We start from the raw sequence: 20,731 nt of genomic DNA, 5'->3' as shown, positions 1-20,731 counted from the left end.
TTCCAGTACAGCAGCCACAACAGACAACTCACCAGAGCTGAACTATTTCTGCCACTCATGCTGCTCCACTAGCACTTCTCCCTCAGTAATAGTCATATTGGAACCTTTCCTAACTGCTCGAACAGACCAAGGGTGTACTGACGGTCCATAGTGTCCAACAGGCACAATATTTCAGCGATCAGACGTGTCACTGAAATATTGTGCCCGTTGGACGCTATGGACTGGCAGTACACCCGTGGACTGTTCGAGCAAGAAATATGCCTGAAGAAACTGAAGAATCACTTTACTAACTGTTTTTGTGAAGAACAAAAGTCAAGATGCATGAACTTTCTTGTCTTTCATACACTTATCTTCTTCTCTTCGAGCCTATTTCAAAACAGTCTGCAGTCTTCTGCATTTCAAAACAGTCTGCAGTCTTCTACATTTCTCATATTCAATTTTATTTCACATGGTACTACTTATGCATTATCTGTAAAATATAAACAGCATTAGTGTTTTAATTTTACACCCTAAGATCATGGATGACACCCACAAGTTTGATTTAACTTCCCACATAAGCTATGAAGGGGTAGGGGGCTTCAAGAAGTAAATTACACAGTCGTCCTTCACTTAAAACCATTGTGCAACAAGAGTGGGACATTGTCAGATGGGATTACATGAACTTGGTTTCCTGCAGACACAGTTCTGGTGCAGTGTGAATAACAGATGCATCTCAGTGTGGGAGTGAAATGTTGCAACAACTAGAAACGTACTCCAAAGTTGAAGTATGCGGGACAATGTGATTCTTGTGGGCAAAACATCTAAATTGACTACAGATTCACCATGAAATTTGGACCAAAAGCAGTGTTACACATCCAAAGTGAAAAAATGCCAACAATTATACCAAGGTTGCACGGATGTGGAAGATGCTGATCAAGAAGGAAGGCCATTGACATCAATACAGATGACATGCCCATGCAATCAAGGATTTTCAGCAGTCACAGGTTTTCTGACTTTGAGGACTTGCGTGCAACAGTTCTAAAATAGCCCCATGACCAAGGAGCAGATTTTTTAGGACTTGAGTGCAACAGTTCTAAAGTAGCCCCATGACCAAGGAGCAGATTTTTATCACCAGGGAATTGAAATATTGGTAGAATGTTCCTACTGTCGTTTGCAGAGACTTGGAGACCATATTGAAAAATAGTGTCGTGTATCTGTGTCATTTTTGAAGTGTAGTGCAGCTTTCAATTACTTGGCCTGTCATAATAATGTGTAACTTACTTTTTGAAGTCCCATCATACATATGTCATTAAGTTTTCTTCTGAATAACATTTAAATGATTTCATGCACAATTTTTCAGAAATAATGCCTTATGATCACTTTTGAAGGGTTGCTTTAGCATAAATAACAGCTATCTGGGCACTTGATATTTCAGTGTGGAAATTGAAGCTTACAAACTGAATCCAGTTTCAATACTTAGCTTCTTTGTTGGCAACTAAAAGGTGGTGTGCGGATACTTTTTAAACCTGCCTGTCTAAAGGTGCTAAGTTTTTGCAGGTGACATCTAAAATAACATTTTCCAATGAATCCATTATATTTATTTTCTTCCAGACACAATTTCTAAAAAAACACTTTGTGGAAAGAGGTACTACAATAATTTACAGAAAATGACAGAGGACTGTCTCTACATAAACAAATGAATATCTAATAATACATTTAGCATGCTTTCTGCATATGTATAATTTAAAGTTTCATATGTGAATATTCTCAGACAAACAGTTTTTCATATTGTAAATTTTTAATTATAATAGCAGCATATGCTTTTATAAACAGATGGATTATGGCAATTAAACCATGAAAATAAATATTTTGCATTTTTTACTAAAAACTTCTAGAAAACATAAGTTTTAAAGGCCAATTATTTCTGAACAAATTAGTGTATCTTTTTTCTTTTACAAAATACAGTGCTTGCATGTGAGAAAGTAATAAGATTTTTCTTATTTGGTATGTGGCAATCAATTACTGCAACTTTTTATTTTGTGTAAATTTTCTGTAATATGATTTGTTTATGATTTCCTTTCCAATTGTATGTCTTTAGATAAATGTTTTTAGTGAAGCCATTTATAGTTCATAACTTTTGAAATAATATTTTGACAATTCTGAAGAATTATGTGTTCATTTCATGTATAAAAGAACTCATTATTAATTGCATAGACATTTACTATTGTTTCCTTTTATTGTGTTTGTTTGTTCTAAATGAAATGATAGTCTGATGAACTTTGCTTGAGGAATGCTATATATACTTATTAAATCATTACTGAAAGGAATGCTCACATTAATTGCTGACAATTTTCAGACATCTATATGGTATTGTGCAATTTGTTTTGTTATCAAACACTTCATATATTAAATTTAACCTATTCACTGATGCTTTACAATACAAACATTAATTTCTTCCACTGAAGCATTTCTATTCGATACAATAACCTATCTTTTTCTGCATATCCCTGACCTTTGATTAAAACTTACTGGTAGCTAAAATTAATAATTCAGTTTATGTTTGAAACAGATACTTGCGTAATTGACATTAATTTTGTCTTCTCATTTTTACAACATAGCCATTTACATTGAAGCTCCATACATTTTGGAAACTGATGGTAAACTACACATTCAGCTCTATATCAAGAGTTATTATCCTTAGCGGCAACATAATATGACACACATGGGTGCAGTTTAATCAATAAATGATTTAGTGAGTTCACAAAATGAACAAAAACAATTTCTAGTGAAGTGCACCACAGATTATCAATAAATGATGAAGAAGAGAATGAAAAATACTAGGCCTGGTAATGAAGGTGTGCATTTGGCAGCAATACTGCTGTCATTGCCCAATGACATCATGCCCTGCAAAGCTGTTTCAACGTAAGCAGCATGTGGAGCCAGACTACAGCCTCCCGACCACAATGCTTTATGTAATATATGCTGGTGGAGATCCCACATTGTTGCCAGTGCCTTTTTCTGTTTGGTATTTTGTATTCTTCATTTCTGATATTATTTCCAAAATCACACATTTAAGAAATATATACAAAATGTGTCCCAGGGTGTATTTTACAATATTACTAGACGCTAACATGACTTATAATAGGTGTGATGGAATGAGATGTGACTGAGCTAATACACTAACACAGAAAGATGTTTCTACTTCAGTTATGTTTTGGCATTTCAACTGTCCGACTTGTACTCCTACCCTGTTCATGTTCATTGCAGTGATTCCATGAACAGAGGCAACTGCAGTGATGATCATGGCTTGTGAATCATTAACATCTTTGGAAGAAATTTGATGCATGCAATTTTTAACTTAACCCATGAGACAAAAAAGTCCATGAATGTAAGGCCAGAGGCCTAAAAGACCAGGAACTTGGACTACATCTGTCAATCCAACATCCAGAAAATGTGTTATGGAAGACAGATGTTACTTTAAATGACTAATGTGTTCATACACCAGCTTGCAAAGAAAAAGGATGTTACTTAACAGTTGGTTAATCAAGATACAATTCAGAAATTCTAGTTTGGACTTCTTCCAATGATGTGATCTTTTCCATGTGAAACACTCCTCCTACAACTTTCTCATTCATGATTAACATTTTTGTCAAGGTGCTAAATTATTTCATGAACATGTAAGTATAACTCTTATAACTGGTTCGCCACATATCTGAGCTGTTCCCCAATACAAATACCTCGGAATGTCACAGATGAGGACTTCAAACGGTGGAAAATCCAGGATGGAATGTAACAATATTATGAGAAGGAAAGTTGCTGCTCTCTATATGGCAGAGATGCTGAGTTGCAGATAGCACACACACACACACACACACACACACACACACACACACACACACACACACATGACTGCAGTCTCAGGCAACTGTAGCCACACTGTGAGCAGCAGCACCAGTGCATGATGGGAATAGCGACTGGGTGGGGTTAAGGAGGAGGCTCGGGTGGTAAGGGGAAGGGATACTAGAATAGGGGCGGTGCACAGTGCAATTGTGCTGTGGAGCACGTAGGGATGAGGTGGAGAGGGTAGGGCAGGTATGTGCAGTCAGGAGATTAGACGGGCGGCAGGGTAGAGGTGGGGAGAGGGGGTAGCAGAAAAGGAGAGAAGTAAAAAGACTGGGTGCGATAGTGGAATGAGGTCTGTATAGTGCTGGAATGGAAACAGGGAGGTTGGATGGGTGAGGACAATGACTAATGAAAGTTGATGCCAGGAGGGTTATGAGAACGTAGGATATATTGCTAAGAGAATTCCCACCTGCACATTTCAGAAAAGCTGGTGTTGGTGGGAAGGATCCATATGGCACAGGCTGTGAAGCAGTCATTGAAATGAAGGATGTCATGTTCGGCAGCATGCTCAGCAACCGGGTGGTCCACTTGTTTCTTGGCCACAGTTTGTCAGTGGCCATTCATGCGTACAGACAATTTGTTGGTTATCATGCCCACACAGTGGTTGCAGCTTAGCTAGTAGATCACGTGACTGGTTTGACAGGTTGCCCTGCCTTTGATGTTTGTGATCAGACTGGAGAAGGTGGTGGTGGGAGGTATTGCTGGTCGTTGGTAGGTTTGATATGGACGGAGGTACTGATGTAGCCATCTTTGAGGTGAAGGTCAACATCTAGGTAGGTGGGTTGTTGGGTTGAGTAGGACCAGGTGAAGCAAATGGGGGAGAAGTTGTTGAGGTTCTGGAGGAATGTGGATAGGATGGCCTCACCTTCTGTCCAGATCACAAAGATGTCATCAATGAATCTGAGCCAGGTGAGGGGTTTAGTATTCTGGGTGTGTAGAAAGGATTCCCCTATGTGGTCCATGAATAGGTTGACTTAGGATGGTGCCATGTGGATGCCCATAGCCGTACCTCACATTTGTTTGTTGGTAATGTCTTTAAAGGAGAAGTAATTGCAGGTGAGGATATACTTGGTCATGGCAACTAGGAAGCTGGTTGTCAGTTTGGAATCCATCGGGCATTGGAAAAGGTAGTGTTCAGTAGTGGTAAGGCGATGGGCATCAGGGATGTTAGCATAAAGGGAGGTGACATCAACCTAGTCGCCACTCCCAACATGCACTGGTGCTGCTCGCAGTGTGGCAACAGTTGCCTGAGACTGTGGTAATGTGTGTGTGAGTTTTGTCTGTGTGTGTCTGTGTGTGTGTGTGTGTGTGTGTGTGTGTGTATGTGTGTGTGTGTGGTCTATTTTTGATGAAGGCCCTACATGCCGAAAGCTTTATTTGTGACAGTCTTTTTGTTGTGCCAATCTTGACTCAGCATCTCTGCTGTATGGTGAGCAGCAGCTTTCCTTTTCAACATATTGTTGCAGATGATAACTTTTTCGACAGCCACTCCTAATGCCACAAAATCACTTCTCATGGGAGGGGAGGAATGCCACGCACCTTATCCCAGTGTAAAACATATAAACTCTGTTTTGTGTGCTTCATCTTTTAGTTACCAGTGTACTAGGTCACCAAAATGCTGTCTCAGTTTCATGTGCCTATGACTCTCAACCTTGGAAAATCCAGGATGGAAAAATGACAATATTATGAAAAGGATAGATTGCTACTCACCTAAAAGGAAAATGTTGAGTCACAGACAGGCACTACAAAAAGACTACTAAACACTTTAGCTTTCAGCCAGAATGCCTTCTTCTGAAATAGACAACATACACACACAAATTCACAAAGTAAAGCTCACACACACTTGGTCAAGTGTCTGGCATTCTGGTCCAAGCTGCCGGAGTTGGCTGTTGTGTGCGTGAGGTGTGCTTGCTTGTGTGTTTGAATGGTGTGTGTTTCTCTTTTCTGATGAAGGCTGTGGCCAAAATCTTTGTGTAAGTGTCTTTTAATTGTGCTTGTCAGCAACTTAAAATGTCATTTTTACAGTAAGCAGCAATCTATCTTTTCCTGCATTGTTGATATTCCTACCTAGAGTTCCCATTGTTTGATTTTTTGTTTGGACAGTTATTTGTTAACAGTAATGTCACAGTAAAGCTGTAAACCATTTTTAAAATCAAATGACACAATTTACATGCCCCATTCATTTTTCACAGATCGATCACATATAATTATCTAAGGAAAGAGTGCCGACTAAGTTGTGAAGATCGTTATACTCAGCCACAAGCATTCATAGTGAATGGTGACTCTGATTATTTGGAAAATCAATGTGCACCACGTGAGTACACTTACTAGTATTTCTTTAAGACTAATGCTACTAGTGCTAGTCACATATCAATTGATATTGTATTACTTCATTGTATTGTTACTCCTCTCTCATCCTTGGGGCATCTATCTTGTTATTGTCACATAAAAGTTATTTTAAGAGCCTCCTAGGTGGATGTACATATTGAGTGATAAAAATTAAACCAGATGTTGACAAGTAAATCATAAGATGCATATAAATAGTAACAGTGCATAAGCACTTTGAGCTATATTTTTATCACGTTAAGAAATATTCTGTACAAAAATCTTATTTAATTCTTACTTCAAGTAAAATGTGCATAGCTAAATTTTCAAACATTGTAAAAGTGTCTATGGTACAGCTAGGTTAAGCATAAATATGTCTTAGTTTGAACCTATTGATAATCCGAGTAGGATGTAACAATTTGTAGGAATATGAAATGGAATTATCACATTGGGTCTATAATGGGTAAAGGAGGTGAAAGACTTAATTTCATTGACAGAATACTGGGAAATTGATTAGTCTACAAAGAGACTGGTTACAAAAGACTTATGTGAACCATTCTAGAATATTACTCAAGTGTGTTGGACCCATTCCGAATGAGACTGCTCACACAAAATGATCACTAGTTAGTTTGACTCACAGGGCAGTATCTCAGAACCACTGTAAAATCTGTATTTGATGACACTTCGAGGTGGACATCTTCATGCCGAAGCAACTATGCACTATTACCATTTCTTGGCATGGACTCAAAATGAATCATACAGCCTGAGGCTATTTTATTTATTATTATTACTGTGTATGGCTGCACACCCACCAATACCAATGATGGATAATGAAGATATGGATAATCCATGCCAAGAAATGGTAACTGTGCACAGGTGCATCTGATGATGAGGCATGTGACTTGAAACTGATCGTGTAATAAGATCTGTAACACCATAACTGCAGCCCAAGGCTATTTTATTTATTGTTATTCCTACTTACAAAGTTGCAGAAACCAGTATGAAGTGAGGAATCTTAGAATATACTACAGCCACCTTAGGGATGTCTGCCCCCAGTAGCTGAGTGGTCAACGTGACAGAATGTCACTCCTAAGGGCCCAGGTTCGATTCCCAGCTGGGTCAAAGATTTTCTCTGCTCAGGGACTGGGTGTTGTGTTGTCCTAATCCTCATCATTTCATCCCCATCGACACACAAGTCACTGAAGTGGCATCAAATTGAAAGAGCTACACCCGGTGAACGATCTACCCGACAGGAGGCCCTAGTCACACGACATTTACATTTACCTTAGGGACAGCAAATAGATATCAAACTAATTACGGCATGCTCAGAAGCATTTAAGTAGTTGTTCTTTCCCTGCTCGATATTTAAATGGAGTGGGAAGATACACTAATATGTGGTACATTGGGAAGTACTCAGGTGTAGATTTGTGGGTATCTTCTGACTTTGAAAAAGGTATCCATTTAGTGATTCATTCATTCACATTGTGTTTCTCAAATCACTTCATGAATAAGAGCTGCCAGTGATACTCAATGAGTCAAGTTAGACATTCACAGATAAAAGTGGGCCCTGAAGGCTACTTAAGTAAACTATTGCACAAAATTCAAAGTAATTTTACTGATTTCAGAGATTGCCATCATTTGTTACATACTGGGAAATTTGAAGCGTAATACATACTTTAATGTTTAATGGGATATACAACTTCAAGCATATTTAATCTGATAAATTATGGAAGTGGCTAATAAGGTACCCACTTACTTTATTTTTTAATAGCTGCAGATTTCCAATTTCCTGTTTGATTTCTGTTGGCAACCTATTAAAGATTTTCACACCAATAAATAACACTCCCTTTTCTGAATCTTAGATAGTGCTGCAGGTCACATGGAAATAATATTTAACTCTACAGTTGTGGTTCTGAATTTTCTAGTTCACCTTGTATTCAGTATTATTATCAACCAAAAATACTACTATGGAGTAAATGAGTATAAGGATCTTGAGGCTTGTGAAGAGGCTTGTGCAAGATGTACAGTTATCAACTATACCTAATATTATTACTGCATATGTCTGCAAAGTAAAAATTTTTCTTCATAGCTGCAGTGCCCCAAAGATTATGTTGTAGGATAATTTAGAGAGAATGTATGAAAATTACACTAGCTATCCTGTCTACAGTGAAAGAGATTACCAAGTGCAAGGCTGACAGAACAGAATCTTATCAATGTGCCTGAACCACATCAGTTTGTTATCTCTCTGGATGCTTCAGAATTTAACACACACAGTTCATTTAGTGTGTGTTCACTGGTCTTCTCTCCTGGCAGTCTTGAACTAGGCAGTATTGCAGATATTTAAAGTACATTCAACAGACATTTGTTTTAATAAACTGGCTGTGACCCTCTTTCAGTTAAATGTAGCACATTCTTCATTTAAAGTTTCATGATTATAATGTACATAAATCTTAACTGAGTCTCCACAGATCCACTTTCATGAATGGCAAGTTTTCACAGATTGACACAGGTTCCTCAGACTTGCATTTCCTAACAGTAACTAACTGACTGACTGTGACAATCTGTGACTAACTATGGTACTGTCCAATTTGTAAGCTTGCCCAAAATGTGTGTAGGAAATTGTCTACACATTATTTACGAAATGGCAAACTGCAACTCAACTTCAGTACTAGCACAGAACACAGAAATTACAGATAACATTTATATTCAGTCAAAAATGAGGATTTTTTTTTGTTTTAATAGGTATTGTTAATAGGTAATGGAACTTACGGTAATGGAACTTAGAGTATATTGATGGCACAGCTTCGTTAGCACCATCCATAGCCAAGCTACAGAAAATATGGAAATAGATCAAGCTGGTCAGTATTTTGGTGTCAATAAATGCCAAGACAACTAAATGGATGTCAATTGAAAGAACCCCAGGTCAAAACGAGTCCCTAAATGTGTAGTGGGAATTAACTTAGATTTATCTAAAGCTTTTGATACAGTAAATCACAAAATTCTGTTAAACAAGATGGAGGCAATAGGTGTAAGGGGAGTTGTGAAGCAGTGGTTTGAATCTTACCTTCAAGATAGAACTCAGGTGGTAGAAATCATCGCAGAGCATAAAAATCAGAAAATCAAGTGGGTCTCAGATGCAAAGAAATTGGAAATAGGTGTCCCACAGGGCAGTGTTCTCGGTCCTTTATTATTCTTGCTTTATATAAATGACATAAAAAATCCTAATATTTCTACCAAAATAATGTTGTTCGCAGATGACACTAGCATAATTATAAGTGATGATAAAAAATCATTAACCACCACAACTGATATAGTCCTGAAATATATTCAACATTGGTTTAATGCTAATGAGTTAACACTTAATCTAAGTAAAACAAATTATATACAGTATGGCAAAGCAACTCAAGATATGGACCTCCAGTTAAAACTAATGGATAAGAAGATAGAGAGTGTACAATCCACAAAGTTTTTGGGCATGCACATTGATCAAAACTTAAGCTGGAAAGACCATCTCAAGTACTTACCCCACAGGCTCAATTCAGCATGTTTTGCATTGAGGATATTATCTAGAGTATGCAGCACAGACTGTACTAGACTAGTGTATTTTGCTTACTTTCAGTCCATCGTGTCTTATGGCATAGTGTTCTGGGGTAAAACTAAATCAAGCTTAACAGATATCTTTAAATTTCAGAAAAGAGCTGTACGAATCATAACACATAACTCTCCAAGAACTCATTGTAGGCCCCTTTTCAAAGAACTGCAAATACTCACAATACCATCACTGTATATTTTTAAAAGCATTCTGTGTACAAGAGCACATATGAAAAATCTACGTACAAATGAGGACTGCCATAATTATAATACTAGAACTCGTAAGAATTTGTATGTAGAAAGGGTAAGGACAACACAAACCCAAAAGCATGTAAGTTATTTTGGAATAAAACTCTACAATGCTCTGCCAGTGTACATGAAGGCAATAATAGATGAAGTAAAATTTAAGACTGAACTTAAAAATTACCTTTTAAGCAAAACTTTCTATGACGTAGATGAGTACTTTGATTGTGTGTAAATTTATTGCCAAAAATTTTAATTTGTATGTCTAAACTTGTACTTTTAAAAAAATGTCTTGAAAGTGATATTCCATTATTATGTCTGTAGTACTTGTACTAGTATGATAACTTTGTTGTGACAATTCCTACATCATGTGAATGATATACAGGAAGATAATAAAATGAAATGAAATGAAAATGAAATGAAATGGTAATAAAATCAAGAAAGAAACCAAATTTAAATATCTAAGATCTCTGATGAACTTGAAACTTGACTGTGGTGAGGAAATTAAGATTCGCCGTGGGATTGCCAAAGAAACATTCCAAAAGCTACAAAATGTGCCAATATACACAGCACAGACATGCAGCTCCATTTCAAAATAAGGGTGGTACAATGCTATGTTATCCCTGTCCTACTCTATGGACTGGAAACTCGGTTAATTAAAGCAGTTTCTGTAAAGAGATTGGAAGCAACAGAAATGTGGTTCTTGTGCTGATTACTAAAAATATCATGGATTGAGAAAGCGAGCAATGCTGAAGTGCTGCGTAGAGTTGGGATGGATAGAGAACTAATAGGGATAATTAAAAGAAGAAGGACATTGTACCTGGGGCACATTATGAGAGGAAAGAAATATGAACTTCTGCAATTAATTCTAGAAGGCAGAATAGAAGGAAAGTGCCCACCAGGTAAAAGGAAGCAATCATGGTCACAGAATATCAAGACATGGACTGGCATCAACAACTTTGAAGAGGTGGTTCAAGAAGCAAGGGAATGCCACCTGTGAGCAGCCGATGCACTACAAGTGGCGCCAAGAAGAAGAAGATTAGGTATTGTTTAAATAAGGTTTATCCTGGATCCATTTTTGTAAGACAGCTTTTAAGTGTGGAAAGTTTTCCCTCATTTTCTATTAAAACCCACCTAGATTATTTCAGAAACAAAACTTAACATTTACTATTTTTCTGTCAGTAGCAGATAATTTAGATTTGAACACTTCCTTCACAGATCATTTACAGTTCCTAAGAACGACCTTGCAAAACAAGTTTGATAAAGTACATCTTCATCCTACATCTCCAAAAGAAGTTTTCAGTGTTATCAAGTCTCTTAAAAATAAATGTTCAAGAGCTTATGATTAAATAAATAGTTGCTCAGCTGACCTTAGCAGTACACTGAGTTATGTATTGAATGAATCATTCCTCAGTAATACTTTCCCAGAGAGACTGAAACTTACTATTGTCAAGTCTGTCCACAAAAAGAAGACAAAACAGTAGTAAAGAATTATTGACCCATTTCATTACTGCCAGTATTTTCATAAATTTTTGAGAAGATAATGTTTAATATACTCTAAAAACATTTTGTACAGGAAACCAGACTCAGTAGCAAACAGTTTGGATTTTGAAAAGGACTGTCAACTGAACAGGCTATATTTCCTTTGACAGATCACACACTAGAAACAATAATGATTACCATTGGGAATATTTTGTGAAGTAGCAATTGTTTCGACTGTAATACCCTAATGCAATAGTTAAAAATATTATGGGGTAGGAGACACAACAGGTCCTTTGTTTATATTTTATCTGGACCAGCCCATTTACCAAAAAAGCACCCAATGAAATAGTTGGAAACATCAACCCATGGTTGAAGGCAAAAGAATTACCACTGAAGACTCAGTACACACAGTTCAGTATTTCTCATAGAACTCCACATTCTATAAAAATAATATTAAAAAAAAATGCAAGAAGTAGAAAATGTTAAGTTTTTGGGACTAGAGAGAGATCACAACTTTAATCATTAATCTCATTGCTATTGAAGCATCTAGGTTCTGCTATGTTTGCAGTATGCATTATTACTCTTATAAATAATTTAAAACAAAGAAACTAGTTTATGCTAACAAACTGTTCATATGAAGACTATGTCGAACTCTAAATTGATGACAAATATGCTAATCTCCATAATGTTCATTTTCTGTCCAATAATCAAGAATATTTGGAGGAGCTGATGTCTAACTTTTGAATATGTTGTACAGTAAGTTTCCCAAAAATAATACATGGGTGTGATGTGTTAGCCATTGGCAACTTCTGTTTACCTTTAATGTATCCAGAAAAATAGTAGCTTTCTTGTAGATTGTCTCTTTATTTAAATAGCCATTGATCATGTATTAAGTATAGATAATATACTTCATTAATCATACAAGCATACTAACATTACATTAATAACAGTTGTTAATGTAGCGATTAGGTACAGTTTAAAACATCTTTTTTGTGATTATAAACTATTTCTTTGTTCATTCTAATTTCATAATGTTTCTCATCATGGTGGAATTTATTAAACATACTTCATAATTAAATGAAAGCTGTTTTAAATAAGATTTCTATTACCTTACAGCTTTAAAAAAAAAAGCCAAATGCAATTAGAGTATAGCAGATGTACAGCTATTTACTCTATGGAAATTGATTTTTGTAAAATTAGTATATACTCTTTTTTCTTTCTTTGATGATATATTTTAAAATGATTCATGTAATTTTTGAAGAAAGTTATTAGATAAAATAAGTCTGCACAATTGATGTTTTTTTTTTAAATGCTGATGTATGACATATGTATGGTACACAAACACATACTGTAAGAATGTATAGGGTCAGAGTGGCTCCTGGTCAGGATAGTCAGGGATGTGGCCATCTGAGGAGTTTTCATAATAAAAGAAGTAATACAACTTCAATTATGTATATTATTTTATGTGTAATACATATGGACACACCTGAGTCTGCCTGCGAGGTTAACAGCCAGTCAAGGTGGTAATGGAAAAATGTTAATTTTAGTGCCAGAAAAAAAAGAGGTAGAGGAGATGGTTCATGCCATAACTGGTTGAAAGCAGCCACCAGAATGTCCAATTTGGATCCAATCTGCATAGATGAATTAGAGTCCTCAATCCCAGCCGGCATAATTTGCCTCTCTGAACATCATGTGACCACTGGTATAGAACTTTAAAGTGTTACAGGATTTAGGTTAGGGTCTTGCTTTTGTAGATAGAGCAGAAATGGAGAAAGAAGGAGTTGCCACATTCATCAGGAACTGTCATAAATTTAAGAACATAGACATTCATAAATTTTGCCTAGAACAGCACATGGAAGCATGTGCGACAGAAGTAGAATTTCATAAAAAATCCTTCAAAGTATGAAGTGTATATCAAGCACCTGCAGATAGCTTTATTCATAAACCACCTTGAAGCTGAACTGGCCCATTTAACAACCAAAAACAAAGAAATAGCGGTTTCTGTGACTTCAATTTAGGTTTCCTTAAAGACTCTCCCGATAAGAACTTATTTGAGTTAGTAACACTATCATTCAACTTAATTACCACTGTTAAGGTCCCAACTAGTGTATCCAATTGCTCACAAACAGCCATTGATAATATCTTTATAGAAAAGTCCAATGAACAAAATTATATTACAAAACCAATAGTCAATGGCCTCTCAGACCATGACATGCAGTTCCTTCTGTTAAATTTTAATACTGAACAGGATACAAAATCTGTTAAATCGGAACTCAAGAGGGTAATCAATAAGTCAAAATTGATTATGTTAGGACACTCCTCAGAAACATTCACTGGAGTGATAATTACAGTTCTCATGGCATGAATGAAAAATATAACAATTATGCTAATAAAGTGCTTACCGTATATGAACACTGTTTTCCCCCAAAATTAACCAAGGAAAGAGCAAAGTCTACAAAGAAGCCATGAATTACTCAAGGAATAGAGATACCTTGTAAAACAAAAAGAAAACTATATCTGTCAATCTGAAACATTTCTGATGTTGATGCTACAGCACAATACAAGACATACTGCAAAATATTGAAGACTGTAATATGGACATCAAAGCAAATATATTACAAGGAAAAGATAGTCATATCAGATAAAAAAATAAAGACAATATGGGATATAGTGAAGGAGGAGACCAGTAGAACCAGATATGAAGAGGGGCTAATAGCATTAAGAGTAAATGATACACTGGTGACAGATGTGACTTTTTAACAAACATTTTATGACTGTTACTGAAAACATGGGGCTGTCAGATTCTGTAGGTGCTGCCCTGGGATACCTCAGACCACACGTTGCAAGTAACTTCCATAATATGAATTTCACCCAACTTCCCCAGCAGAAGTAATGTCCATCATAAAATCTTTAAAATAAAAAACATCTAGTGGGTATGATGAAATATCAACAAAGTTAATTAAAGAATGTTATTATGAGTTAAGTGACACATTAAGCTATCTCTGTAACCAGTCTTTTATCAGTGGAATATTTCCTGAATGGTTGAAATATGCTGAAGTTAAGCCACTATTTAAGAAGGGAGATAAAAAAATAGCTTCAAATTTCTGTCCAATTTCACTTTGGCCAGCATTCCTAAAAAGTTTAGAAAAAGTAATGTGCAAGCAGCTTTATAACCATCTTACCACAAATAACATAATGCCAAAGTCAGTTTGGATTTCTAAAGGGTTCTGGTATTGAGAAGGCTATCTACAGTTACAGTGAAAATGTACTTAATTCATTAGACTGTGTAAATCACAATATCTTTTTAAGTAACTTAGAATATTATGGTGTAACAGGAAATGCTGGCAGGAAACAAAGGGTGTTATTAGGAAAGAGATATGTATTAAGCTATCAGGCATCATCCAACTGGGAAGTAATTACATGTGGGGTGGGGTGCCACAAGGTTCCATCTTAGGGCCCCTACATTTTCCTTGTGTGTATCAATGACCCTTCATCAGTAACATTACCAGATGCCAAGTTTGTTTGCCAATAATACAAACATTGCAATAAATAGCAAATCAATGTAGTCTTAGAAAGATCATCTAATAAAATATTTGTGGACATTAATCACTGGTTCCTAGCCAATTCTTTGTCATTAAACTTTGAAAAAACGCGCTACATGAAGTTCAGAAGTTGTAAGGGATGACCCATGAGTATGTGCCTAACATATGATGAGAAGCAGGTAGGAGAAGTGGACAGTGTAAAATTCTTGGTATTACATCTTGATAATAAATTCAGCTGGGAGGAGCACACCACAGAACTGCTGAAGCATCTAAACAAATCTCTATTTGCAATGCGAATTCTGTCAGACATAGGGGATATTAAAATGAAAGATCTGGCATACTATGCTTACTTTCACTCCATAATGTCGTATGGGATTATTTTTTGAGGTAATTCATCAAGCAAAGATAAAGTTTTCATGCACAAAAATTTGCAGTTAGTGTTATATGTGGTCCTGGAGAAGAGAATAAGAAGCAGCATTGAAAGAAGACTGCAAGAGGAGCAGTATGGTTTCAGACCGGGAACATCAACAACGGAACTCATATTTGCGGTAAGGCAACTGCAGGAAAGGCACTATGAGTACGGGAAGGACTTAATCATGGCCTTTTTAGATATTGAGAAGGCGTATGACAGTATCTATAGGGACAAGCTCTGGGATGTGCTGAACGCAAAAGGGATAGATGAAGAGGTAACACGAAAAGTCAGAAAAATGTATGAGGGAAGTGAGAGTTGTGTGAAAGTGGGGAGGGAACGTACTGCATGGTTCAAGCTGGAAAATGGGTTGCGACAGGGAAGTGCACTTTCGCCTTTATTGTTTATTATTGTTATGGATGAAATCCTACAGCAAGTATCAGATGCAATTGGAGATCATAAAATGAAAGCAGTGCTTTTTGCCGATGACCTGATATTATGGGGAAATTGCGAGAAGGAGGTGCAAGAGCAGTTAGATGTATGAGAGGCAATGGCAGCACAATATGGAATGCATTTCTCTGCAAAGAAAAGTGAAATAATTGTCACAACAAGGAAGAAGAATAGGCCAAAAGTGGATATAACTTGTGGAGGGGAAAAACTACAAGTGGTAGAGAACTTCAAGTACCTGGGAAGCTTGATTGAAAGTAAGGGGGCAAACGCAATGGAAATAAATGAAAGGTGCAGAAAAGCAGGGCAGTTCTTCAAATGCATTAGGGGGCTTATTTGGAGCAAGGAGGTGCCACAGAAATCCAAGGGAATTATATATCGAACCTACTTTGTCCCCATATTGGCATACGGAAGTGAGACATGGGTAATGCACAAAAGCGACAAAAGTAGAATACAAGCTAGTGAAATGAAGTTCCAGAGGAGCAGGTTGAGTGTAACAAGACGAGACAGATTGCGAAATGTGTATGTGAGGGAAAGACTAAAGGAGGAACCAGTACAGGACAGGATAGAAAAATCAAGACTGCAGTGGTATGGACACATGAAGAGCATGGATGAGGGAAGAATTCCAACGAGGATGTTTGATCTGCAACTGGAGGGGAAGAGGCCCATAGATAGATAGATGGGTGAAGGGAGTGAAGGAATGTGTGACGAGAAGAGGAGAGAACTGGACGAAGGTGGAAGAGGGGGAATGGTGGAAAGACAGAACACGATGGAGAGGCTTGTGTTCCCGACAGACCCAGCCAGTGGCTGGAAACTGTCCAAGATGATGATGATGTTATATGTGGTGTGAACTCAAGAACATCCTGCAGAGGCCTGTTTAGGAAACTAGGGATACTAACTACTGGTTCCCAACACATTTATTCCTTAATAAAATTTGTCATTAAAAATATATCACTTTTTCAAACCATGAACTCAGTGCTAGAAATAAGAATATTCTTCACAAGGATTTAAAATCACTTACTCTTGTACAAAAAGTTGTGCATTATTAGTGACTACACATTTACAATAACTTACCAGTGGCCATCAAAAGCTTAAAACCAGTGAAATTCAGCTTCAGAGAAAGCATAAATGATTTATTTGTGGCCAACTCCTTCTACTCCATTGATGAATTTCTCAGTAGAACCAATTGATTTTTTTTGTGTGTGTGTGTGTGTGTGTGTGTGTGTGTGTGTGTGTGTGTGTGTGTGTAAAGTACAGTCTAACTTCTGCACCTTTTCAGTGCAGTATTGTGTTCATTATAAATAAGTATTGTGGCAGTTCTATTATATGTTTCTTACCTTATAAATAAAAAAAAATTAATTTTAAATTCAGTGCATTAATGTGATCTTAGTAAATAAGTGTTGTAAAAAAAATACTTCAGTGCATTAATGAGATCTTAGTAAATAAGTGTTGTGAAATGATCCTTTCACATAGTGTTCATTAAAAAAAATCATTCCACATGGGACCTATGGAAGGTACATTAGCTTATTTGTTTTAGTTGTAAATATTTGTCATGTATTATTGTTTTTCTGACATAGTGTACATCCTGGAGGACGTCCTCACTATGGATCAATTGGAATAAAAGTAAATCTAATCTAATCTGAGGACGGTCAAAAGCCAACGTGATTTCTTTCCCACACTACATCTTTGTTGCTCATAATGGTGCATAGTGGCTTGTTTGTCAGCATGTTCCACTGGACCAAACAACCTTAACTGAAACTATGGATGTAGACCATAACAAATTGTGCTTAAACATCGTAGATTGAAATTTAACCAAAAAGTTATAAAATAGAAATAAAATTTTGTAATACCTCATAGACTAGCTAGGTGACCTGCACAGGACATTTATTTAGCATTTTAAGTACATCTCAAGAATCTTGTTAAATAAAACTGATGATTTCTCTCTGTCGTGTATCAAAACCTCTCACATGAATAATGCCCCATTTCAGCTAATGTTATACATTGGTGTATACCTGTAAACAGTGGCAGCTACTGTGTAAGGGTACAAGAGCATGTGAACACACTAGCTTTTGACACATTGTGGATTTGTTTTGTTATTTTTCTTTGGATGCTGTTAAAAATAACATAGAAACTGTAATCGGAAATACACAGCACTATATCTGACATGCTAAGCTACATTGCTGCTCTAGACTTTGTGAAACTTGGCATCAGAGTCATGAGCACACCTTCAGTTGTGCTTATTTTGAGGAGCTTTTACACATGCGCAACTGGCATGACATAATTGTCTTACAGGCCAAATACATACAGATTTAATAAACAATGCACAGTTCACGGTGTGCACAGATAGTCCTTACCACTTAACTACAAGTTAACGACAATGCTACAAGGTGGTAGCACACTACAGCAGACTTTTATCCCTGTTCACTTGGCATAAATCCCACTAGATGGTAGCACACACCTCAGATATGCCGATTGACTCACTGTATCGTAAAATTAGATTGAATGTCAGTATGTGTTATAGTTACACAGCCAGAAAAACCTATTTTGTGGGTTTTTGAATGAGACATAGTATATTAATTTTCTAATTTTATCATACAGTAATCCATTTGAGGTGCTGAGAACTGTAAAGCATATCATTGTTGATACTAAGATTGTGACAATTATTCATGCTTCTGACGTCTGTTGACCATGTGGTGGGTCAGTTTTATCTCTGTTGTAGGCCTGCACTGTATATATAAACATTTATGAAAAGCTGTCTCACTGGTTTGCCTGATACTCACTTAAATGTGGGATCAACGATGGTGTGCTTTTGGTCTTTATGGTTCTCGGTGCCTCATTTGTATTCTAGTCAAGTGACCATGCTGGTCCACATTATTATCTGAATTTAATCATTTCCACAAATGGTAGTTTGGTGTTGGTTGTTTACTGTGCTGGAATTAGTTTTTGTGTTGCAGTGTCAGTGTGGCCAACAGAAAAGAAAATTATCAGCATAAGTTAGTTGCAAAGGAACTAAGGCCTCCCAGACCAGATCCGTTGCCTCAGAAAGTGATGAAATCAAATATGCGTGCCTACAAGCGAATGTTTTGTGAAGAAGTGCATTATAAGTGTGAATTATTCTGTAGGTGCAACATATTAATGTCCCGGAAGTTAATTCATGGACTAACACATGTTAAGGATCTTGTACATTTCTCCAAAAAAATTAAAAAAGGCACAAAAACCTCTCTTACACAAAAATATGAAATGGGAAATAGCGAAAGCTTAAACATTATTTTGTTCTTCCCCTAAAGTGTACGTCATTATATATATATATATATATATATATATATATATATATATATATATAAAAACAAAGATGAGGTGACTTACCGAACAAAAGCGCTGGCAGGTCGATAGACACACAAACAAACACAAACACACACACAAAATTCAAGCTTTCGCAATAAACTGTTGCCTCATCAGGAAAGAGGGAAGGAGAGGGGAAGACGAAAGGAAGTGGGTTTTAAGGGAGAGGGTAAGGAGTCATTCCAATCCCGGGAGCAGAAAGACTTACCTTAGGGGGAAAAAAGGACAGGTATACACTCGCACACACGCACATATCCATCCACACATACAGACACAAGCAGACATATTTAAAGAGCTTTAAATATGTCTGCTTGTGTCTGTATGTGTGGATGGATATGTGCGTGTGTGCGAGTGTATACCTGTCCTTTTTTCCCCCTAAGGTAAGTCTTTCCGCTCCCGGGATTGGAATGACTCCTTACCCTCTCCCTTAAAACCCACTTCCTTTCGTCTTCCCCTCTCCTTCCCTCTTTCCTGATGAGGCAACAGTTTGTTGCGAAAGCTTGAATTTTGTGTGTGTGTTTGTGTTTGTTTGTGTGTCTATCGACCTGCCAGCGCTTTTGTTCGGTAAGTCACCTCATCTTTGTTTTTATATATAATTTTTCCCACGTGGAATGTTTCCTTCCATTATATATATATATATATATATATAGACACACACACACTCCTGGAAATGGAAAAAAGAACACATTGACACCGGTGTGTCAGACCCACCATACTTGCTCCGGACACTGCGAGAGGGCTGTACAAGCAATGATCACACGCACGGCACAGCGGACACACCAGGAACCGTGGTGTTGGCCGTCGAATGGCGCTAGCTGCGCAGCATTTGTGCACCGCCGCCGTCAGTGTCAGCCAGTTTGCCGTGGCATACGGAGCTCCATCGCAGTCTTTAACACTGGTAGCATGCCGCGACAGCGTGGATGTGAACCGTATGTGCAGTTGACGGACTTTGAGCGAGGGCGTATAGTGGGCATGCGGGAGGCCGGGTGGACGTACCGCCGAATTGCTCAACACATGGGGCGTGAGGTCTCCACAGTACATCGATGTTGTCGCCAGTGGTCGGCGGAAGGTGCACGTGCCCGTCGACCTGGGACCGGACCGCAGCGACGCACGGATGCACGCCAAGACCGTAGGATCCTACGCAGTGCCGTAGGGGACCGCACCGCCACTTCCCAGCAAATTAGGGACACTGTTGCTCCTGGGGTATCGGCGAGGACCATTCGCAACCGTCTCCATGAAGCTGGGCTACGGTCCCGCTCACCGTTAGGCCGTCTTCCGCTCACGCCCCAACATCGTGCAGCGCGCCTCCAGTGGTGTCGCGACAGGCGTGAATGGAGGGACGAATGGAGATGTGTCGTCTTCAGCGATGAGAGTCGCTTCTGCCTTGGTGCCAATGATGGTCGTATGCGTGTTTGGCGCCGTGCAGGTGAGCGCCACAATCAGGACTGCATACGACCGAGGCACACAG

The 20,731-nt window shown here is 37.7% G+C and overlaps 1 protein-coding gene across 2 annotated transcripts in view; it reads left to right on the top strand.

Annotated features, from left to right (window-relative positions):
- Positions 1–20,731, top strand: part of LOC126469895 (uncharacterized) — a 485,688-nt gene that overhangs the window by 301,486 nt on the left and 163,471 nt on the right. For both annotated transcript variants that reach the window (XM_050097238.1, XM_050097237.1), the window contains exon 15: positions 6,075–6,196. In XM_050097238.1, coding sequence (XP_049953195.1) covers positions 6,075–6,196 — 122 coding nt within the window. The remainder of the gene's footprint in view (positions 1–6,074; positions 6,197–20,731) is intronic.

The sequence above is a fragment of the Schistocerca serialis genome, chromosome 3, assembly GCF_023864345.2.
Source record: "Schistocerca serialis cubense isolate TAMUIC-IGC-003099 chromosome 3, iqSchSeri2.2, whole genome shotgun sequence".
NCBI classification, from domain to species: domain Eukaryota; kingdom Metazoa; phylum Arthropoda; class Insecta; order Orthoptera; family Acrididae; genus Schistocerca; species Schistocerca serialis.
This window is presented reverse-complemented; position numbering and strand designations above follow the sequence as displayed.